The 23724-nt window shown below is 34.5% G+C and overlaps 1 protein-coding gene across 3 annotated transcripts in view; it reads right to left on the bottom strand.

Annotated features, from left to right (window-relative positions):
* Positions 1–2763: 2763 nt before the first annotated feature.
* Positions 2764–23724, bottom strand: part of ATF2 (activating transcription factor 2) — an 85552-nt gene continuing 64591 nt past the window's right edge. Inside the window, exons 10-13 of one of the 3 annotated variants that reach the window (XM_044913333.1) lie at positions 18144–18293; positions 14848–15054; positions 9856–9961; positions 2764–4258 (exon numbers count right to left, since the gene is read on the bottom strand). In XM_044913333.1, coding sequence (XP_044769268.1) covers positions 4116–4258; positions 9856–9961; positions 14848–15054; positions 18144–18293 — 606 coding nt within the window. In that variant the 3' untranslated portion in view covers positions 2764–4115. Of the gene's footprint in view, positions 5314–9855; positions 9962–14847; positions 15055–18143; positions 18294–23724 lie in introns of all 3 variants that reach the window. The other 2 variants (XM_021703359.1, XM_044913334.1) reach the window with 2 other exon arrangements.

A 23724-nucleotide genomic window follows, 5' to 3' on the forward strand; every position in this document is an offset into this window, starting at 1 on the left:
GTTTAAATTACGTTTAAATTACATGTTTAAATTACAAAAATTTGGTAGAAAAAAATCAAACAATACAGTAATAATGGATAATGCAAAGGGTTTACTTTTGAAGACAGATGTATTGACAAGGTTTATTTCCTCACAAACAATGCATTTGTTCCCAGTTCGGAGAACCTTACAATAGACAACTCTATCATCTTAAATTCTGCTAAGTAAACCCCATTAAATAATTATTGCTTAATTTTTGTGTCAGGCTATAAAAAACTGCATCTCTTCCTAATTTACATGCCCTCTTTGGGAGAACATTCTTTTTTTTTGGTGGTGGTGGGGGTCTACTTTCATAGAAAGTGATTTCTAATGTAAGTGAATAAAGTAAACCAATCTTTATCTGACATAACTGACAGTTAAAAATGAGATTCAGACTCAAATACTTTCCCAAATAATTGAGGTAATGCATGATAAAGCCATGGCAACTATTTTGTTAAACAAATTCTAGCTCAAGGAATGGTCTCAAATGTAAAATTTAATGCAAAATAAAGAGGCAAGGGAAGGCATTGTGACCATGACCAGGTTGTACCAAGGACTTCCTCTTCTCAGAAAGCCACTGGAAAAATTTTCATGTATATTTGAGGAAAAAAGATGCAACTCACTGGACCACTGTTGAATAACAAAACCCTGTCAGAGTGCCGTGACATATTTGGTAATTCAACTAACATTTGATTTGGTGCTTTGGACTGCTACAACAGAATAAAACTATGCATATTTTCTCTTTTATTGTAGGTTCCAATGTCACATGGCCTTTGTTATTTCAGAACTAATAAATCCTTTAGTTTTGAAACATTTTCACTGATTGTTCTTTTTCTACGGCAACTTACCATTTACTTAAATGGTAGAATGCTTTTTCCAGAAAAGTTTTTATTCTAAATTTTGTGTGCATTTTTCTCCACATAGAAGGATGCTAAACTCTCTAGGATCTTAATACTTTGCCTCAATGAACGACCATGTCTCAGTCAGTTGTTGGTCTGGAGAGACCTGTACTTTTTTTTAAAACCATGTGAGAATTAGGGAATATATTTGTATTTATTAATAGTTTAAAGAAATGATTTTTCATAACTACATCAGACAAAATGGTACAACTTTCCTTCAAAAGTAACCATTAACCTATGGTCAAGATAATCTAGAAATATCAGATTTAAAATGTTTTTCTTCTAAATGTCTTTTAGAACTAATTGCTTTGATAACTGTGTCATCTAGGCATTTTTTTTCTGTGTATCTGTGCATGTGTATATTTACATAAACGAAGGCCTAGGAGTAAACAGGATTCTCCCATAGTTATACTCTCATAAGTAAATTCTTAATGTCAAGCATTAATTTGCTACAGTCTGAGATGCAGAATTAATAAAACTACATTTAACATTAAGTACACGCCAGAGACAAGATTATTTTCCTGTCCTCTGAAACAAATCAATGCCAACATGATTTTGACCTTTTAATATTTCGTCAAATTTTGTTAGAGGAGAACATCACCTTGTCTTCATGAAATCTTTTATCTAAAATCATGTAATCCAGATTAAGTACATTCGTTAGAATGTGTAACTTAATGTGAAAATTGGCCATTTGATTTTTTGCATCTCTTCAGATTGGCTCAATCTGAAAGAGAAGACTGAAATATCACTTCACATGCTCTCCCGCCTCTGTTTCTTAAACCTGACCACTTCTAACATAATATACAATGTATTTAGTATGTTTATTGTTTTCCCCCAACACTTTCCTGCCCACCCACTTTAGAATGTAGCTCCAAAAGGCAGGGATTTTTGTGTTTGGGCTACTGGTGGATTTCCAAGTGCCCAGAACAATGACCAACACACCTAGTTAAGCACTCATTCACTGAATAAAACAAAGTTGTAAATGCATTCAGAGATATAACAGCACGGGGGTGGGGGAGCAAATCATCTTGCAGGCCACTTTAAGCTCTGACTACAATGAAGAGGGGGCTCCAGGATTTGGAGTAGAGAAGTGCTATAAGCGGATTCACATTTGGAAAGCACCACTCTAACTGCTGTACTGAGGATGGTCTACAGTAGGCAGGGGGGAAGCAAGGAGACAGTTACAAGGCAAATACAGTAACCTGGGTGACAAAAAATGAGGGCATGGATCAGGATGATAGCACTGTACAGGATGAGAAGCGGCTGAATTCTCGACCGTTGTGAAGGAAAAGCCAATAGCATTTCTGGATAGTCTGGAGGTGGGCTGTGAGAAAAGAGGAATCAAGGATCACAACAGAGTTGTCCCAGCTTAAGCAACTGGAAGAATGGAGCTGTCATCAGTGCCTTATGAAAGACTGCTGGAGAAGTACACTTGAAGGGAAGGTGGGGCATGATGAAGAGTCAGTGCTGGACATGTTATACTGAACTATACTTAACACACAAAGTTGGACACGATATGTTTAAGATGTTTTGTTAGGCAGTCGCCAAGAGATGCCAAAGGCTGGTGGATCTGTGTGTGGCTGTAGTTGAGGGAAGGTTCCTGGCTGGGGAACATTAGAGGTTCACTGTATATGAATGGGGTTTAATGAATGCAGAGAAGAACAAGGCCTGAGCACCCTGCAGCTGAAAAGTCTTTGAGAAGCAATGAATTTTATAACATAAACAGAAAGACTACCTGGTTCTTCTCAGGTAATAAACGTCCTGAAGAAAAAAAAAACACCCATATTATTATCAGGTGATGTTACTTTATGAAAGATAGGTAAGGACAAGCAAATTATGAACATAATTTAAAGATAGAATTTATTCTCTGATGGTTTACTCATGCAAACTGCACATAAAAGAAAGTAGTACAGTTTGTGTAACATTGCAAATATAAGGACTCAAAATGCTAGGTACAGAAGTAGTGTGACATCCTGAAAGTCAAAATGGAATTTGTGTATACAACTAATAATGATTTTTATTTGCTGAATACAGACTGATTTACAATGAAAGTTTTGCTAACCTTGGTAAGTTCATTAACCGTTTACATGACTTCTTACATCTATGTAGTTTTATTTTACAGTTGCAAGAATTCCTGTTACCCAAAAACTTTAACTTGCATAAATAATAAAAGAAAAATGTACTGAAGGACTTAGGAGAATGAAAAAATTGAGGCTTTTCCTAACCCATCCAAACTACAATAAAAAATAGCCGCCTTGCAGAATTCATATTTTGTGCCTTTGAGATCAACTCCTTTGCAGAACTATGGCAAAGTCACGATTAGAAATTCATTACTTTAAAATTATAAAATCAGTTTAAAATAAAAAAAAAATTAGAAGTAGGATTATCAACTAAAAATGCTCACTTTTAATAAGCCAAACAATAAAAATCCTATTATCTTCATACCTAAAAGTCCTGAAATGTCATTTGTATAATTTGAATGTTTCCCAGTTTGGAACTTAGGCAGGTGGGATATTTCCTGGAATTATCAAGGATATTCGATATAGGTTTTTTAAATGTCAGTCTCATTAGGAGATGGCACTGAGACGTTCGTAAATAGTGTAGTATAGATGCAGAACAAACTACACAACTTATTATAAATGCATTACAGTTATTTACATAATGGAATCCTGCTTGAATGCCAGAAGTTGCTACTGGGTAGGACTCATAACTATTTTACAAAGTTTTCTTACACACATCTACTACTTTATTTTTAACAATTGAGTCTATTTTAAAATATTGTACTGTATTTTGAACATAACTGCAGAATAAAAATAGATAATGGCACATTAGAAAACTCAGTATCCCACAGATGATTGGATAATGAGAAAAGTGTACCTACAATCATCTCATCAGAAACAAACTACATCATGGAATGTTAGTTATCCAAGCCTGCACAGTAATGACATTTTAAATTGCAATCATCTATTGGCCAGCATCACACTGAAGGCATCATTAAACATTCAAGCAAAGACTGCTGGCATAAACTATTGAAAGAAACATACACACACACACACACACACACACACACACACACTCTCTCTCTCTCTCATCCACTCTTGCTTCCCACATTATAATTACATTGTTCTAAAGATAGATACTGATTTTTTTCCCACGAGAAACTTTATCAAAATTTGCTACTAAAAGATGACAGTGCTTTCACAAGAATAAGTACAAGTTAGCTTGCAAGTACAAGACAATGGGGGTAAACAGTCTTAGATTTTCTAAGTAATTTTTAGGCTTTTTCTGGCAACCATACCATACTTGATTATGCATAAACTTCTCAGTTTGTAACCTGAAATCTGCAAAAAAAAACCCAAAACCAAAACCTAATTTCAAAAAATTATTAAGATATTGGATAACCCTGTATCGTAGATTATATAATTTCATATTTTAATAGCCTCAAAACATAGGGTTTAAAACACTGAGGATTTGAAAAATAGTCATTCTGAAATGATAAAGGATTCCAAATTCATGTCCACTTAAAATCTTAAAGAAAACACACGATTAATGATCTTGATTTAGTTTCAGAGTGTGCATAAAAGCATCGTATGTCTCTTACCATGTTTCAGTCACTTAAAAAGTGTTTTCTAATGTTTTTCCTTTTGCATAATGTGCAAAATAAAAGGCAAAAAGATTAAAAGCAAATCTCTATCTTTCTCTTGCTAGTGCTTTATGACCTTGTTAACATTACAAAGTCAATAGGGACTACGCAGAACTTTGGTATAAATGATAAACAATACTACCATCACAGTTGAGGATTTAGAGGTGGTCAAAGAAATGGAAGTGGGAAGAGATTCAGTAACACCCCCATTTATTAAAACACCACCAAATTAAAAGTGAAATAAACCACAATGAATTATAATACAATTTACACATTGAGCACAGGAAATTAATAAATCTAACAATATTTATAAAAAAAGCAAAATCAGTCTTTTTCCAGAGACTAAAAACTGTTGTTCAGTCTGATCATCAACTGCTGCTACACCAACTTTAGAGCCAAATTTAATTTCAAGTAAAAAAAAAAAATTTACAACCACAGATTTCGCATAAATGGAAACTGGTCTTTCCTTGATTTCCCTTTGAAGTCACTAATGAGTATCTAAAACTGCCACACTGCAGGTTTTTAATCAACTTCCTGAGGGCTGTGACTGGGAGGCAGGAGCCATAGCTATCTGCGAGAGCGCAGGCTCTGTACTCTGGTCCGCCATCTGCGTGAGGACTGACGTGGCCACAGCTTCGGCCTTGGAGGTTGAACTGACTCCATTGGATGTGCTGACAGAACTATGCTGTATAGCTTCCGTATGTGGACTACTTGGCACTGACAGGTCTTCTGAACTATCATCTTTATCGGCGGCTGAGTGGAAAAAAGAGAAGTTACTGTTTCTTAAAGACATCTCTCTGAGAATGTGTCAGTCTTTGTCAGTATACAGAGTGAAAAGTTAGGCTTTTACAAAGTCGCTTATTGAGCTAAGTTGCTATGACTGGGCCTGAGTAAGTGAAAGGTGCCTGTTAGTCCGAAGCAGGCAATTTCACCACAACAGGTCAAATGAAGGTACAACCAGGCACAGGGAAGCATGTGCGTGCCCAGTGCCTCACAGAACAGAGCTGAAGTATTTGCTAAATAGTGTTAAGAAAATCAGGTAGGAATTTGGGAGATAGCCTTGTCCTTACAGATATGATCAAACACTTATCAAGTAACACATTTAACAAAACCAGTCTTTTTGCCTACATGCCATTCTTATTAAAAGATAAAAAAAAATTTACAACCACATGCATAAACAAAATGAATTCTTACATACAAATTACATTTTCCAATTATTCCCTCTGCATTCTCCAGAACTATATTTATTCTGGCTGACTTTCCATCTACTGCAGCAATGGGTGATTACAACACCTGATTCTAACGATGCATCCACATGAGAATAAGCAATATTTAGAATCTCAATGCCACCAGCTGTTATAGCTGCATGAATTAATTGGGGTTCAAATAAAAAATTATATAAAACTCTAAACACTGCAATGGAAAAGATATTCAGAAAGGGGCTAAGTATTTATGAAAAGCTACCAACTTTAAGGCTTGAACAATGAATCTCCTACACCTTTCTCATTTTAACAGGATGGAATCCAGCTACTTCATTTAGTGAAAAATTTGATATGCACAACACACAAGCAGTTATAACATATGTAACTTAGGAGATACAATGATAACATGAACCAATAACTGTGAACCCCGTTCCAAACTTAAGAGAACACTGCCAATAACAACGATGCTTTCTGGAGGCTCGTTTCCTATCAAAGGTAATCACCATTCTGATGGTTCTTTAACCATTCCCTTGTTTTTTGTTTGAAACTTTACCAAATGGGTATGTCTCCCTGTACAATATTATTTAGCTTTGTTTATCTTTGAACATCCTGAAAACAGTATCATACTGATGTGTTTTTGTACTTTTCACTGGGCATTAAAATAATTTTTATTTAGTGCTTAAAAGTAACAAGCAGGCTTTCTATCAAATCTGACAATGCAAACTGGCCTGCTTACTAATGAAAATCAATTATTAAAAGACTGTGGACCCTTAAAGCAGGACTCATCCTATGATTTGTGATGCAGAAGACAGGGGGAGGAACCTGGCCAGCTTGACTTCAGTTCAAATAAAATTCCTCATTTTGAGAGTTTTCTGAAATACAGTACTTACAGAATTTTGACAAGTTTGCCTCAAATCCATGCATTTTTGAAAAGCAGTTTTTAAAATGTATTAGACAGAATCCCATCTTCTCTATAAATCTGCTATAAATGCAAAATCACACCTCAAGATAAAAATTTGACCTCAAGATACAATAAAAAATCACAATCAATAATCCTTTTAAAATTATATAAAGCAGAAAGGACACTCTTCTGATGAAGCAATAACAAATGTTATAAAATATTTATAATTCAGTTAAACAGCCAATACAACAGTTACGTGTTCAGAGAAACCCAAACCCTGGCAATGACACTTTAACTGAAAAGAAAACCAAAGAGTTCTCTTTTTTGCACCACTCTTCTTCAACAGGAAAATTGACCTTTCTCTCAATGTTAAGTTCTAGGGATACACCTGCTCTCAAAAATAAAGAGGCTGATCTGTGATGAGAGGTATAAGGAAATTCAAATATATAGTGGAGGCAAGGACTCCAAATGAAACAGTAAATTGTAAGGACAAGTGCCTATCTCCAGACTTTCAGAATTAGGTAAAGCAAATCCTTAGGCTGTACAAAGCATCAGGTACTCACTTATAAATGACATAATTATAAATTTTATATATATATACAATATCTTTATAATGTGATATACCTGTACCTATGTCCACTTCTAGAAGGTCAGGAGAGAAAAATCATTAGTATAATCATAAGCACATAGTATACTCTTACTGCACTCCAAGAGCCATTTTCAGCCCTAAAGCTACAAAACCCCCAGCTATTTGACAATTCACACTATGAAGTTTTCTACCTATGTTCATACATATTTTCATTAATGAAAATATAAGCTCTCAATTACATTTAGGGCCCAAGAAGCTTTCCTTCCCACTTAAGATTATAGAAACAAGTAAAATACCATTTTAATTAGGCCCAGAGATCTAGAAAATATCAATTAATGGTAATAAGATCACTCTTGTGCTTTATTCTTCATAGAATCCAAACATTAAAAATGTATTCATATTTTCATTCATGGTTTATACTATTTGATTGCTAGTGTGACCCCAATTGTCAGGGTTTTCCCATGACTTAGGGGTTTCATTCTACAAGGTGGGGATTTTGAGCCTTAGAACTGAGACCCTATGGTGTGTGCTTTTATACTGTCACCTTTACCTAAAAGATTTTGTAATATTCCTTAATTTCTATTAAACCTTAATTTCACAAATGTTTTGAAAGTGTTAACTATTACAGTTCACCACCATTAGCAATAGCTGCGTGCTACAACATGAACAGTGTTAGGTATCTATGAATTTCCCCACATTTTCTCTAAGATTTAAATATTCACTTAGTCAATCTATCTCCCTGGACTACCAAAGAACAGAGAAGTCACACTTTTTCCTAAGACTTCAAGTATGAAAAGAGGAATTACTTTAAAATTTCTATAAAACCCAATTATCTCCCAAGAGCTAAAGAACTAATTTTATGCTAAAACTAAATTTTTACTTCAGTCTATTTGATTATCTAGATGACTAGACAGAAAAAAAAGGTGGGAATAACTCCAAACATCAAAAATGTCTTATTCATTTCTTACAGTCTATACAACCTAGCATAATACATATTCCCTAAAAACGTATTAATCTAGACTTTCAGTTTATTTAAGGGTATGTATGGCATATAAACCCATACATCTATAATCTTTATAAAAACATTTTTATAAATTGCTGCTTAAAATGAAAAATTGGCTTGCCTTTGCTGAGCATATACTGCCTTGATTATAGAGCTAAAACTGTTGGGATTATCCAATTATCTAAGATTAAAAAATTGCAGATGAGATAAATTTTTAGTTGGATGTAACTGAAAAATTCATTTTCCTTCTAATTTTGTAGAATCATTCGTGTATTTCTTTTTGAACTATCAAAATTCAAGAGAGCTCTCTTGTTAAGAAAATCATATATGCATAATGCTGAACTCAGTAGCTTCTATAGGAAATTATGTTGTTAAGTCAGATGCGAGTCATAATGGCCTCATCCCTGCAGCAATCATTGCTAATACAAACCCCAAACATATTTCTATATGGGTCCAATTTACTCCACAATGTGTTTCACCATGCCTTGAAAATGACTAGATATCAAAGGGCTGAGATTTATTTGCTCAAAACTGACAAAAATCAATGTTCTAAATATATATGGCAATACAGAGTTGCTAAATCTACTGAATCTTTTAAATTAAAAAATATTGCCCATTCTGATGAAACTGCTTACAATGACTACAAGTAAAGATGGTGGCCATTAAGTTTTATCGTGAGCACGTGAGGAACTGTTTGCATCCAATACAAAATGTTTCTTTCTTTTGAATTACTGACACTGGCAAATTAAAATGAAGTGGATACATATGGTTGAAACAATCTTCACATTTAAAAATATCCTGAAATATCACTAAATCATAAAAACGAAAGCTGTGGGTTATATATTATGAATGTTGCCTAATGCATCCCCAGCTCTGTTATTTGTTACAAATTTGTGTACGATGGACAAAATTGGCCATTTATTCAAGAGTAACAGCTGGCTCCAATATTGTGCATCTTTTCAAAAAAGAAGGACATTACAAGAAGGAAAAAGCACAATTAACCTCTAAAATACTGAAAAGAGAAGAATCTCATTTTGGGGAAAACATGTAAGAGAAAACTTACAAGCAGATAATTTAAATAGTGTTCTATTTCAGCATTTTTATGACTAAAAGCCTCAATATAAAGATTTACAACAATATAAAAATCACACAATGCTGATATTTAATAAAGAACAAAAGGATCTGATACTGTAAACAGGTACTATATATTGTTAAGTGAAGACAGTTAAATTAAAAAAAAATTACTGAATGGAGGGCTGGAGAAGTAGTGTTTCACTCTGTCATTCTAAGACAAAATGTTACTCTGGGAAGACAAAATATCATCAGTACTTACAGTATATTTTAAATTATTAACTTGTTTTGTTGATGTGTAATAATCCCTAGAAAAAAAAGCTAGAAATAGGAAAACCCAAAAACTCTCTTGATTCTAAGAAGTATATTCCCCATTCCATAATAACCTTGCAGAAGTTCTGATATTTAATATTAAATATTAGAATTGCAGTCTCGGGTTTTGTTTTTTTTTTTTTAATGGTAGCTTGGTTCGCTCTGGCAGTATTTCACTGATGTAGCCTAAGGCTATAGGTAACGGAACATTACTCACTATGATAGCCAGATTTCTTCTGCATGGCGGTTACAGGGCAATCTTTATGAGCCAGTAGAAGCTGTTTCAGCTGTGCCACTTCATTTCTCAGCAGGGTGACTTCACTCTAGAAAAGAAACAACTTATGTACCTTAACAGCATCAGACTAAACATTTCTTACTGTTTATAACAAGTGAAAATTAAGAATACTGATTATCTTTAACAGAATATCAAGGAATAAACAAAATATACTGCTTAAATAGGTTTAATCAGTACAAATCAGTTTTCATATTTTAGCATCTGTACAAAGACTGCAACTTGTATAAAAATTTAAATGAGATAACGACATGACTGGATAACATATTTCAAAGTTTTCACATTACCATTTGCCTTGGGACTGCTTATATATTACAGGTTACCTACAGAAGGTATTTTTTACTTATGTTGCATGTTCTTTTGATTATGTGAAAAATTAGAAACATCAAGGGAGTCAGAAGGAATTTTCACTGACTCTGTGCACTTGAAAATGAAAAATTTATCCTGGAATTTCAATTAGGCAACTTTCTAGTTTTCCAGAAACTATGAAGAGCTCCACAGGGGAAACCACAATAACGAAAGAATCATGGACACCTAAAATGGAGCAAGGCACTGTGTTGGACATGGAACCAATGAAAGTAGATGTAATATCTAAGTGGCTTAGTTTCCCTCAATCTAGGTAATTTGGACACATCTAAATTTAAATCTGATAAATTAATGAATTGTGCTAGTTCGTTTTTTAATTATTTTATTTATTCATTTATTTTAGAGAGAAGGAGGGCACAAGCGAGGGGAGGAGCAGAGGAAGAGGGAGGGGGAAGAAATCTCAAGCAGACTCCGCACTGAGCCTGACATGGGGCTCGATCCCATGACCCCCGAGATCATGACCCAAGAGTTGGACGCCTGACTGAGCCACCCACGCACCCCTGTCCTAGTCCTTATTAAAAAATGAGCACTTCAGCCTTTGTTTTGTATGCATTAATCTGGTAAATTCTATATAAAACATCCAGATTAAGAGATTCCATTTAATTCCTTTTGGTTACCCCCAAATATTAAAGATGCATAAATTAGTGATAATTACCAATATTCAAGAGTTAGAAATCATAGGAATTTAATAAAATGGTAAAGAATTCTCAATTTACAAATACCACTACTTATTTGAACTTACATTAACCTTAAGTATTCAGATTTCATCTATGAACCCAAAATTAAAGAAATATAATAAGCATATGTACTTTTGTAAAAGCTCAGGCACTTTGTTTTCCATCCCTTGGTCTCCTAACCAGAAAGCTGGATGTAAAGTAATTTAGATTAGACTCATTAGGTGCCCTTAAGTGATCAATGACAGAAACATAAAAATTCAAAGAATAAAAGTTAAGCAAGTCTGTTGGTTCAAATAGTTCTTGCACCCCTATAACAACAAACTGCAACAATACATTAAAGCACAGAACAAAACCTGATGCTCACAGTAACTTTAAACATTAAAGGCTAAATTGTGTTTACAATATTGTATTTGAGACAAGAATGGGTATGTAGTGATCAAAAATACAAAACGGGAATTTTTAGAGTTTAGAGATTTGCTTTAAAAAAATTTTAGAAATTTTTAGGAATTTAGAAATTTTTAGAGTTTAGAGATTTGCTTTAAAAGAATAAGCTGCTTAGAAAACTCATTTCTATGGGGGCGCCTGGGTGGCTCAGTCATTAAGCTCTGCCTTCTGCTCAGGTCATGATCCCACGGTCCTGGGATCGAGCCCCGCATCAGGCTCCCTGCTCAGCGGGAAGCCTGCTTCTCCCTCTCCCACTCCCCCTGCTTATGTTCCCTCTCTCGCTGTGTCGCTCTCTGTCAAATAAATAACCCCCCCCAAAAAAACCCGGTTTAACATCTTTCAATTGTCACCATTCCTTTATATTTCAAGTGATAAATACTGAAATAAAATACTATTTGGGTATCAGAAGTAAGAGGTTTGATCCCTTTTAACTCAAGAGAGCAATAACAAAACCTTTTCTGTATCATTATGTTTCACTGTGAAAACTCCTCACATATCCAGCTATGAAAGAATGCTTCTTTTTTTTTTAATTTATTGAGCTTCTACTCCACACACATTTTGCAATACCCGTTTTAAAAGCAAAATCCACAACAAAAACTCCCAAGTTTTATACAAAGAGTAACTGTTAAGGAGCTACTATTAGTAAAGAATCTGCCTAAAGGAAACATGATGAATTTGTAAGCTGAAAACAAAATTCCAAAATGAATATAAATGAAAAACAAAGCCACAAAGAGGTGAAAACTCTTTCAAGTAAAAGACGACAAAACCATATATTATCTTTAAAAATATAATAATTGATAATCAACAGTATCCAAGTTTGGGTCTAGATTGCCATGTCTCTAATACAATTTGATGAAACTGTCTTTTTAGCAACAATTTTAGAAAGCTAAAATATAATTAAATTCAGTGAGTGGGGCAAGAGAGTTGAATAATTAATATTCCTTAAAACCTAATATGTATTTGGTAAAAATATGTACATACAGTCATACCTCAACACTCGTTAGGATTTATTTGTAATATATAAGTAACCATGGGTCATTACTGCCCACTATACTGATCAGCTAAGCCTTTATGTCACGTGAAGGATTATTAAGGAAATGTAGAATTGATGAATGTTTTCACATAAAGTAGAGTTTAATTATTTCTCTGACATTCAATTTTCTTTACAAGTCATTCTGTTCTTCACAGTTAATGGTTTTGCTGTTGGCAGACTGAAATTTTTTCTCCCTGAGTCTATCATAAGCATGATATTAACTCTTTACACTCTGATAACCAGAATGTCACTTTTTAAACTGTTTTTGTTTTATTTGATAACTAAAAAACAAAAAATAAAAATCATTTATCCACTTGAAACAATAAAGAAAGTCATAATTGAAGCTCCTTTCTTCCCAAACCGTTCATACTCTCAACAGCCTCTTCACCACTTACTCCTGGTACATGTCATTCCTAAAATTCTACTTATAATTTAGGGATTCATTCCTATACCGATTTTTGTATCTACACATTTATCCATCTAACTACAAACCTTTTATTAATGAAAAAGAGTTGTGCTATTTTAGTGTACAACTCTTTTTTTGAGTAATTTACTGAGGTGACATTCCCATGAGCTAAAATTAACCATTTTAATTAATTTTTTTTTAAGATTTTTTATTTGTCAGAGAGAGAGAGAGAGAGCACGAGCGAGCACAAGCAGGGGGAGCGTCAGGCAGAGGGAGAAGCAGACTCCCCACTGAGCAGGGAGCCTGATGCGATGCGGGGTTTGATCCCAGGACCCTGAGACCATGACCCAAGCAGAAGGCAGATGCCCAACTGAATAAGCCCCTCAGGCGCCCCTAGAATTAACCATTTTAAAGTGAGCAAATCAGTGGTGTTCAGTACAGCAGCCACCTCCCTCAATCTGGTTATAAAACACTTCTGTGAGTCCAAAGTAAAACTCCTTACCCATTAATCAGTTTCTCCCTATTTTCTACCACCCCACCCCCTGCCCCCATTCCTGGCAACCACCAATCTGCATTTCTCTCTATGGATTTCTCTGTTCTAGGTATTTTTCTTCTTTTCTTAGAGAGAGAGAGAGAGAATCTTAAGCAGGCACCACACCCACGTGGAACCTGATGTGGGGCTCGATCTCACTACCCTCAGATCATGATCTGGGCCAAAATCAAGAGTCTGACACTTAACTGAGCCACCCAGGCACCCCTCTTCTAGGTATTTCATATAAATGGAGTCATAGGTGGCTTTGTTTCTGGCTTCTTTAACTTAAACAAAAATGTTCTGAGGTTCCACATTCTAGCATGTCCATCCACATGCACTCCCCTTTTTATGGCTGAATAATATTCTATTGTATGTATATACCATAATTTATCCATTCATCTACTGATGGACATTTGGGCTGTTTTCAACAACTTTCTTTTTACCCCTAACAATATATTATAGATAATTTCCCAGGTTAATACATACATATGAACTTCATTCTTTTTCTTTTTTTTGCATAAGTATTTTAAAGAACATTCCTTAGGGGATGCCTGCGTGGCTCAGTCAGTTAAGCATCTGACTCTTGATTTCAGCTCAGGTCATGATCTCAGAGTACTGAGATCCAAACCCATGTCACCTTGCTGAGTGGAGAGTCAGTCGGCTTCTCTCCTTCTCCCTCTCCTGCTGACCCTCCCCTAGCTCTTTCTCTCTCCCCCCTCTTGCTCTAAAATGAATGAATGAATGAATAAATAAATCTTTAAACAAAACAGAAGAAAAATAAAAGGAAGAAAGGAAGAAAGAAAAAACAGGATGAAGGAAATAATCTTAGTGCTGTCTGATACCATCACCGGAAATCTTAGCAAAGACTGAACAGGAAGGAGTCTTAAAACCTTTATATCCCATGAGGTTCCTAAGAAACCTATCTGGGGCACACTGGCAGGGAGTATGAAATGATTTCTACTGCCACTGGCCATATTGTACCTGTTCTGTGGATAATTAGAGCCCTTCAGTTTCCAAAGCTGTCAATCTGACATTTTTTCCAAGCACTACATTCACTCTAAATAAACAAAATTTATAATTCAAAGAACCAAAGAACTTAAAACTACTACTGAAGCAACTTTACAGTTGTGATAGAAACCAATAAAAACAGAAAAGTGAAATACCAGTGATATTTTAAATTTTAAGATTCTTTGAACTTTATATACCACAACTTTACAAAGTTTAAGCCAGATAGTTTTGGTACTTTTGTAAATATAAGTAAAAACTTATATTTAACATTTCCTTATTGTGTCAGTGTTGCAAGTTTTATTCAAATAGGTTTACAAAACTCTGCTTTACTATAGATTCCATACACACCCAATATTGTGTGCTAAAATGTCTGGATGGCTAACTGGAAAAAACAGGGAAGAGCTAAGTTCACAATTACTAAAAATAGGACATTTACATATATGCACCATACCTGCAGTTGACCATTTAATGAACTCAAATCTTCTGCCTTCTTCTCTAAAGACTGAACCCAGACTTTCCTTTTTTGTCGGCATCGTGAAGCTGCTGCTCTATTTCGCTCTAGAAATTTCCTCCTTTTTTCATCAGGATCTTCATTAGCTGCTCTTCTTCGACGACCACTTGTATTCTGGGTCTGTGGAGTTGTGTGAGCTGGAGAAGCCTATAATAAACACAAATGGAAGCTTTTTATGTTTGTATCTAGTGAGTGAGAACACAGGCAGTACAGAGTGGCAGAAAAGGAAGAGCTACTAACTTTGTTTTCTAAGTCTCACTGTATACATCAATATTTTGGGTGACATGAAAATCACCCTGTGCTTTAACAAATTCCTTGAAATAAATAAGCATTGCTAAAATAAGATTCTCATTAATTCACTATCAGAGTGAATATTTTAAACTTTGTATAACATTTATATAGAAATAATATGAAGAAGTTGAAAATGCAATACAAACAAGCATGTACAGATCTTATATTTTTCCAAGTGTACTTTTTAACATTATGGTATAATACAGTCCTTTGAAGAATTGTAAGGTACTAGAAAAATGATACAGTACTAAAGTAAAAAATTTAATAATTTACTTAAATTCACTATGAAAAACCATTTACTTGCTATTTTTTCAAATAAAATTTAAAAAATAAATACTAAAATTTTCTCTTAAAAACTGGTTTCTCTAAAATTGAGGAGCAAAAAATTGAGGAGTAAAAGTACAGTAGTGCCCCCTTATCAGCAGGTGATATGTTCTAAGACTCCCCTGGATGCCTGAAACCATGGACAGTACTGAACCCAATATATATTATGTTTTTTCCTATGCATAGATACCTATTACAAAGTTTAATTTATAAATTAGATATAATAAGAGATCAACAATAACTAATAAAATAGAACAATTATAACAATATACTGTAATAGAAGTTATGTGAATGTGGTCTCTCTCACTTTTAAAATATTGTACTGTACTCACACCCTTCTTCTTGTGATGATACGAGATAAAATGCCTACGTCATGATGTGAAGTGAGGTGAATGATAAAGGCATTATGACATAGTGCTAGGCTACGAATGACCCTTCTAACAATCTGTCAGAAGGAGAATCAACTGCTTCTGGACCACGGCTGACCATGAAAAACCGAAACCTCGGAAAGCTAAACCGTGGGTAAGAGGGAACTACCACATGTACATATTTTGGTATACTCAGCTTTTCTTCAGTTTTTCAAATTTAGGGTCAGGTTCATTATTGATGCTCATTTTCCTGGTGGGCAGAATCCCACAGGAGTTCAGATTCTAATTTTAATTGGTTCCCCTTGCCCCTCAACAGATCAGCCTAGTTATTTCAGATCAGCCAAAGACAGTTTTCAGTCACTAGTGATATTGCCTAGTATCTGGGACTACAGAACAGTATTTCCAAGCCTCTCTCAAATCCCAAAATTGTGCCACAAAACACTTGAACTTGGGAGATAGGAAATGAACCCTTGGAAATAGGGCAAAGGAAATGGCACTTTGTGACCACAGGCATATGACCCAAGGAAGCCTGAAAACAATCTTTTACCTATAATTATATTCCAAAATGGTGTAAACAAATAAAACTTCTACCTTCTCCTAATCTACATAATATGCAAAAGTCTTATATATAAGCTCAACCTAAGTTCTGCAGGGAAATCACCAAACTACTTCTCACTCTACAAACTCCAAGAAACATATGTTATCATTTAATTCCTTTTCCAAATAACTAGCATTAAAAATTCTGAGGGTAATTTAATTTATACTGTATTTTAATTGTAATAAAGATTAAGTATTAAATTAGATCATTTCTTTTACGTACATAATTGCAAGTTAATCTTTTAGAAAAATATTTCTATGGCTTGCTTCAAGAATGGCAACCTTGAAATATTTTCTTTTCTTCATCCTCTTAACTTATTGATAATAGCAGGTTTTTTCTTTTACTCATTGGCTGAATAGGAAAGAACAGTTTTTTTTAATTGACAACTCAGTTATTACAGCAAAGGCTAATCACAAGTATTATAAGCAGAAACTAATACAGAGTTATATTTGTACATTTTTATACCTAACAAGGATTTAAGGCTCCTTAAAAAGCATATATTCTTCCTCCTCTCCCTCCTTCCATTGATTCATTCATTTCACATTATTAAAAAGAACAAAGGGACTATCCTAGAAACTAGTGATACAATAGTAAACAAACAGATAAAGTCCTGCCTTCATGAAGCTCCCATCCAATACAAGGATATAAATAAAAATTAGATCCAGGTAAACTATAGTTACTATAAGAAAATAAATTATATACTCATTTCTTTTAAATAAATTTTAAAGATGTAAAAACCACACATAGCTTGCAGACCATACGAAAAAACAGCCATGGGCTGGATTTGGCTCCTGAGTCAGTTTGCTAATCTCTGAATTATGACATTAAAACATACACACTTACTTTCCTTCTCTCTAGGCCCTTCAGTTGTTTAGTGGATGACTACCACAACTATATTCCATTTTATTCTAAGTTTTGTGAAGATAAAATAGAGTTATCTAAAAAGTAATGATTGTGAGGCAATCTAAACTTGCCATTTACCTGTTTCTTTAATTGCAAAGTTTTGTTTTTTAATGCCAATGCTAGTATAAAGTATCCTTAAGTATCTTTTATCTTAAAAGTTCTAAATTTAGTTCTAAAGAGAGTTCTAAAACATTTAGCAGAAATCCAGTAACCCTTCCATGTAGAAATGCACTACAGACATAACAGACATATCAGTCATCTAATATGCAGTCACAAACTAGAGATAAATGAAAAGGACCTCGAGTATAAAGAGTTTCTATAAAGCATATATATCTGCTACTTTGGTTGATGTTTCTCAAATTTTAATTCAAGAATCATTTGATTTATGTTAGTAATGTAATAAACACACCCACATGCACACATTACTTGCTGAATACAATCAACAGAAAAAAAATGATTTAAAAAAGTATCGATAGATATTTATGTCATGTCAGGCCAACAAACACAGACACCTACAGAAGCATTTACAGGGTGTCCTGATCAGTAACAACTGTTCGACTATTTATTTACTTATTTATTTTTGAGTACCAATACTTTTATGCTGAACTACCTTTTTCCTAAGGTTTCTGGTATACTTTTGAACTATGACCAGAAATAATTTTTTTCAAAGCATATAAAATAGTCATTTAAGTTACACTGTGTTTGTTTTTTAAAAGATGATAAAGTACGAATGATAAAAACAACACACATACCGGAGTTTCTGTAGTGGATGTAGCTGGCTGTTGTAATGACTGTGGTCGAGATTCCTCTGATTGAGTTCTAACCAATCCGCTACCATGACCTTTAACAGTATCACCATTGGTAACTGGAGGATGTTGCTGGGTCAAAGCAGCTTTTAATCTCTGAAATGCAAATACCAATTAAAAAAAAAAAAAGTTCCCTGCTTTCCACTCAAATCCAACTCCCAACATATTCTTTGGTTAACAACAACAACAAAATATTTGTTAAGGAATGCATTTGGCTTTAAAATTAGTTTTATCATTACAATTAATAAGACAGACACCGAGAAGCTTTTCTGAGTCTTTTTGTCTAGTACTACTAGAGGATTTTATACTCTGCTGTTCCTAATCAATTTTGAGAAAAGAGTGAAAAATAAAAACACTGTTGACTGAAAATAATCTACCTCTGTGATTTGTTCAACTAAAATAAGCAACTCAAATTATGTACACTTTCACCTATTTTCTTCCACCTCTTCCTGTATTTCCATCTTCTCAGGCTCTCCCTAGATTCTTAAACCTAAACCTCTTCCAAATTTGGGCCCAAATGATCTCTGCTTGATGGTTTGATGTCAGTGCCTATTTGGACAACGACCTGATGTTCTTCATCCTCTTAACTTATTGATAATAGGTTTTTTAGGCCACTATATTAACTGTCAGACTGAACCTCCTCCTACAACCTACAGCTAGGTTTACCTCCCTTAGGTCTTCCCTGTTTCCAATAAGCAGATTTAGTTCCAAGTCTATCCCCTCTACTATGTTCCATTTGCCAGTTAACTGAATTGCACCTGACCCACTGTCAGAGTATGAGTGATCTAGTGTTAGGAGGCGGCCCTAAACATTTATGGCTACCTCTTAATAAAGATACAATTTGCATGAAGCTTATTATTCTACCAGCAAAAATGTATCATATATGAGTATCTTATCTCCTCAACCAGACAGTAAGCTCTCTGAAGAACAGAAATTGCCTCATCTTTCTTTGCACCCCTTTTAAGCAACTGGTATATTGATTTGCTACATGACCGAGCAACACATGTATTTGTTAATTGATAGAAATTGGATTCATTGGCAAAAATGGCACAAGTGATATTTGGGTTAGTTTTTTTGTTAAAAATATATAAATATGAAATAATTAGCACAAGATAATCATACTATATCATCTTAGAAATGTTAAAAAAAAAAAAAAAAAGAAATGAAAGGGACCCAAAAGACCAGGGACTATTATTGTTGATATTTTTCTTAGTAACTGAGATGTAGTCCTTAAGCCCAAAATAAATTTTCATCACAAAATTTGATACAGATACGTCCATTACATTTTCCTAAGATCCACACTCAGGTGCATATTTGAACGGGAAGGAGGCTACAAAATTGGTAAGAGAAATGTGTTATAGTCTATCCAGTGCTTCCCAAACTTCTCAGAAGTAGTAATTGGCTGGGCATTACAAACAGATTTGTAGCAAACTTTCTCTCTCCCTCCCTAACACAGGGAGGGGTGGGAAAGAGAGAAGAGCTTTTGAAAGAGGCCCCCAGATGATTTTAGTACAACTGCTTTCATTTACTCGAACTAAGAACAACTTAGAAAATTGTACAACTATCTCCAAATTTGTAATTTGTTTTCATTTATGTATATCTCCTTACCACCTATAAGTGATCCAGACCCCTGAAAAACTGAAGCATACATGAAAAGGTCACTAAAAGTTCCCAAGGCAGTAATTATACCTAGACAAGTGGTACTGAACATTCTCTCTCTGCCGCTATTCATTGTAGATTTCTGGGTATGATTTTATTTTTTATTATTTATTTATTTTTTTTCTGGGTATGATTTTAAAAACAAGTCCGTAGTTTAAAAAACAAGTTTACTGGGGTGCCTGGGTGGCTCAGTCAGTTAAGTGTCTGCTTTCAGCTCAGGTCATGATCCCAGGATCCTGGTATAGAGACCCTGCGTTGGGCTCCCTGATCAGCGGGGAGTCTGCTTCTCCCTCTGCCCACCCACCTCCCCCCCATCAAGTTCTCTCTCCCAAATAAATAAAATCTTAAAAAAAAAGTTTACTGAGGTATAAATTACATAGAGTAAGATGAAGTCTAGGAGCTTTAACAAGTGCATACAGTTGTGTAACCACCCCCTACAATCAGGATACAGAACAGTGCTATTATTTCCCCAAAATCCCTCACACTTCTTTCCTGTCATACCCTATTCCCACCTCCAGCCCCTAGAAACTACTAATCTGTTTTCTGATCCCCAAAGTTTCACCTTTTCTAGAATGTCATATAAATGGAATTATACGATGTTAACAGCCTTTTGAATTTGGCTTCTTTCTTTTAGCATAATGCACTTGAAATTCATCCGTGTTATCAGCATTTTTTCAATGAGTTTCTAATAGGACAGTGTCCCTACTTCATAGATTAGGAAACCAGAGATCATTTGCCTAAGGTCACATAAGTACCTACGACGCAGGAAATTGAAACACTCATAACTGATGGGATAATATGGACATGGATGGATTAAACTAAAGTTAGATAATGGATTAAAGGAGTAGTCGGCTGCAACCAAAACGACTACTTAGGCGAAGTGGTCAAAGAACTCAAAATAGAAAGATAAGAGTTTGAAAGTGTAGGGCAATATAAACAGAACAAAGGAGGAAAATCAGGGGAGGTGGGCAGTCTGCATAAGTATATCTTTTAAAAACAAGAGTGTTACACATCAAAATACAGTAAACAGTACCCAGTCTACAGTGTTAGGTTACAGGGCTTTCATTTCTGGATATAAAATGTGCAAAAATATAAGTAGTAGTTGAGATGTGAAGTTTGGTAAATTATGTGTTGATAAAACATTTTTAAGTCCTTAGGTAGAAAACATCATAGAACTGAAGAGCATTTAAAGTTTTATAGTGAAGAGCTTAACTCTTAGAATTAATGAAATACAGTAACTGCACATAGGGGAGTCTGAAGTACATAAACATCACTCTCTTGAATAATCTTTAGTAGGGCAAGTTACTACCTTATAGAGCACTTAAAAGCAGCATCAGTATTCATTCATTATCCTCTCTTGACTGCCCTAGTATATACAGTACTCACCCAGTGAGGAAGCTCTAATGTTTGCTCCATGCTGTTACATTGATTACAGTGGGTCTGACTTAGAAAGTGTGCCACTGGTTACAAAATTTAAGAAAAAGATTTTCAAGGGTTAATTACCTGCTCTGAACGGCATATATGTATTTTAAAGAGCAGTAAAAAAATACACGTATGCAAAAAAATTTAGAATGGGTTAGGTGAAAAAAGATGTCACTAAATAGGATTCATGAAAATTTTATAATATAAGGATATCTACAATCCACCCATATATATTTGTTAGAGACATCTTAAAAGAACGACTAATAGTGTGGTTCAAAAATATTAATGAAAAGATATATAAATACCATGGATTTTTTTTTTACAATAGAATTTTGGAACTAGAAGATATACTGATGATCAATTAGTCCAATCATCAGCTTGTTACACAAAGGCAAACTAAGGTCCAAAGAGTGCATGAAGTTACTTCCCAGAATCAAAAAGTTAGAAGCAGAGCAAGGATCAGATATTCTGTCCGTTAACTCCTAATTCATTGAACATATCTTCAAAGTTTTGCCAAACTAGAGCTTTTGCCTATATGAAGTATTCTAAGTATATCAGCAATCAGTAAGAAGAGTATCAGATATTTCTCTCAATACAGAAATTTAATAAAAAGATTGAGTACTCAGAGAAATTCATAAGATCCAAAATGTCTGTATTCTCCAATATGTACAATAAAGCTTAAGCATAATTTTAATTTTAAACCAGAGGCATTGTTTGAAAGAAAACTAAAGTATCTTTAATACGATATTTCTAAGCAGACTACTGTTTCAATGTTTGGAATTAACTTCTAGCAATGTAAAATTCAACTACTACATTGAAAACTTTTTTTCTTAGAAATAAACTGTGTCAGTCAATAGTCTGTTGTGCTGACCGATACTACTTACTCATTTTAAGAAGTAATCTGCTAAAAATAATTTGCTATTCAAATTCTAGGTTATATTTCACACTCCTGAAAACAAATTTTATCACATCTGTCAGAACTTAGTAGGAACAAACTACTCCATCATAGTTCAAAGAAAAAAACAATGTTCTCTAGAAACAATTTATGAAAAAGTCAGATCCATATTTCATATGTGCCACAAAAGCTCATCAGAGTAATAACCCTCCTTCTCCTGGGTGTTATCCTACCATCTGCTGCTCTATTACTTATCTTTATTTTGCAACTAATTAACAGCATAATCTTCCAAATTCAGCAAGTTAATTATCATTATTGTGGTCTTTGCAGCATCATCAGTCCTCATGAAGTCTTGTCTCCCCACCCCCAGAGAACATAGGAAAATGAAGTAGGTTGGGAGAGAGTCTGTTTCTTTGGAGTGGGCTCATTAGGTGTTTGCTGATTAGCTTGGCATGCAGAGGCAGGTCAGAAGAATTCTGCTGAACATGAGGTTCCATGCAGGGCCCAACTACGTTAATGTAGGTTTCTGAACATTTGCCAAGATGCCCTCTGTCAACTCTCGGTAGAAACCCCCTGCAGAAAACCTACTGGCTACCCACTGTGTGCAAAGGTATTTCTCAGTTTGTCACACAAGACTTAAAGGAACGATTGTGGAAAACGCTACCTAAATACTTTATTAAATCTTCCTAACAAAACTCCTAGATGGTTATATTTTCTTATTCAGACAAGTTACTTATTGATTACAAATATTACATAAGAAAATATTACTCTTATTACAAGAGTAACACAGATGGAAAGTATCTATTGTTTATGTGCTTAATGACAAAACTCCTAAACCTAAATCTGGTGAGGTCCACTGCAATTCTGTGGAAGACAGTAGAGCCTAGGAATTTTTCTGTAGTATTAAAAAATACGAGATAATCTTGTATTTATGGACCCCCACCTACACTCCTTTTTCTTACCACATTCTCACTTTTCCAAAGACTTAAAGTTCTAACAAAAAAATCTTGCTCTGAAGAAATTTCTTTAGCAATAAAAGGATCCATTTCAACATCTACAGTAGACACAAACAATGCATATTTGTCTACCTATAAGCACTAGACATCTGAAAATCAGGGCCCCACAAAAGCATCCTTGATTACCTTAAGATACAAATAAGTTTCTCTTCAGCTGTAGTGTGCTAGTCATTCTTGTATGTTCTAATGCCATTTCTCTTACATTACTTATTTTTTAATGTATCTTCCACTGTATTTAATTCCAGTGTAGTTAATAGACAATAGTATATTCATTTCAGGTGTACAATATAGTGATTCAACAATTCCATTTTTGCTCAGCGTTCCTCTAGATAAGTGTACTCTTAATCCCCTTCACCTATTTCATCCCCCACCCCCTCACTGGTAACCTTTAGTTTGTTCTCTGTAGTTAAGAATCTGTTTTTGGGTTTGTCTTTTTTCTTTGTTCGTTTGTTTTGTTTCTTAATTCCACATATGAGTAAAATCATATAGTATTTGCCTTTCTCTGACTGGCTTAGCATTATATCCTCTAGATCCT

Source organism: Neomonachus schauinslandi, chromosome 3, assembly GCF_002201575.2.
Source record: "Neomonachus schauinslandi chromosome 3, ASM220157v2, whole genome shotgun sequence".
Taxonomy (NCBI): domain Eukaryota; kingdom Metazoa; phylum Chordata; class Mammalia; order Carnivora; family Phocidae; genus Neomonachus; species Neomonachus schauinslandi.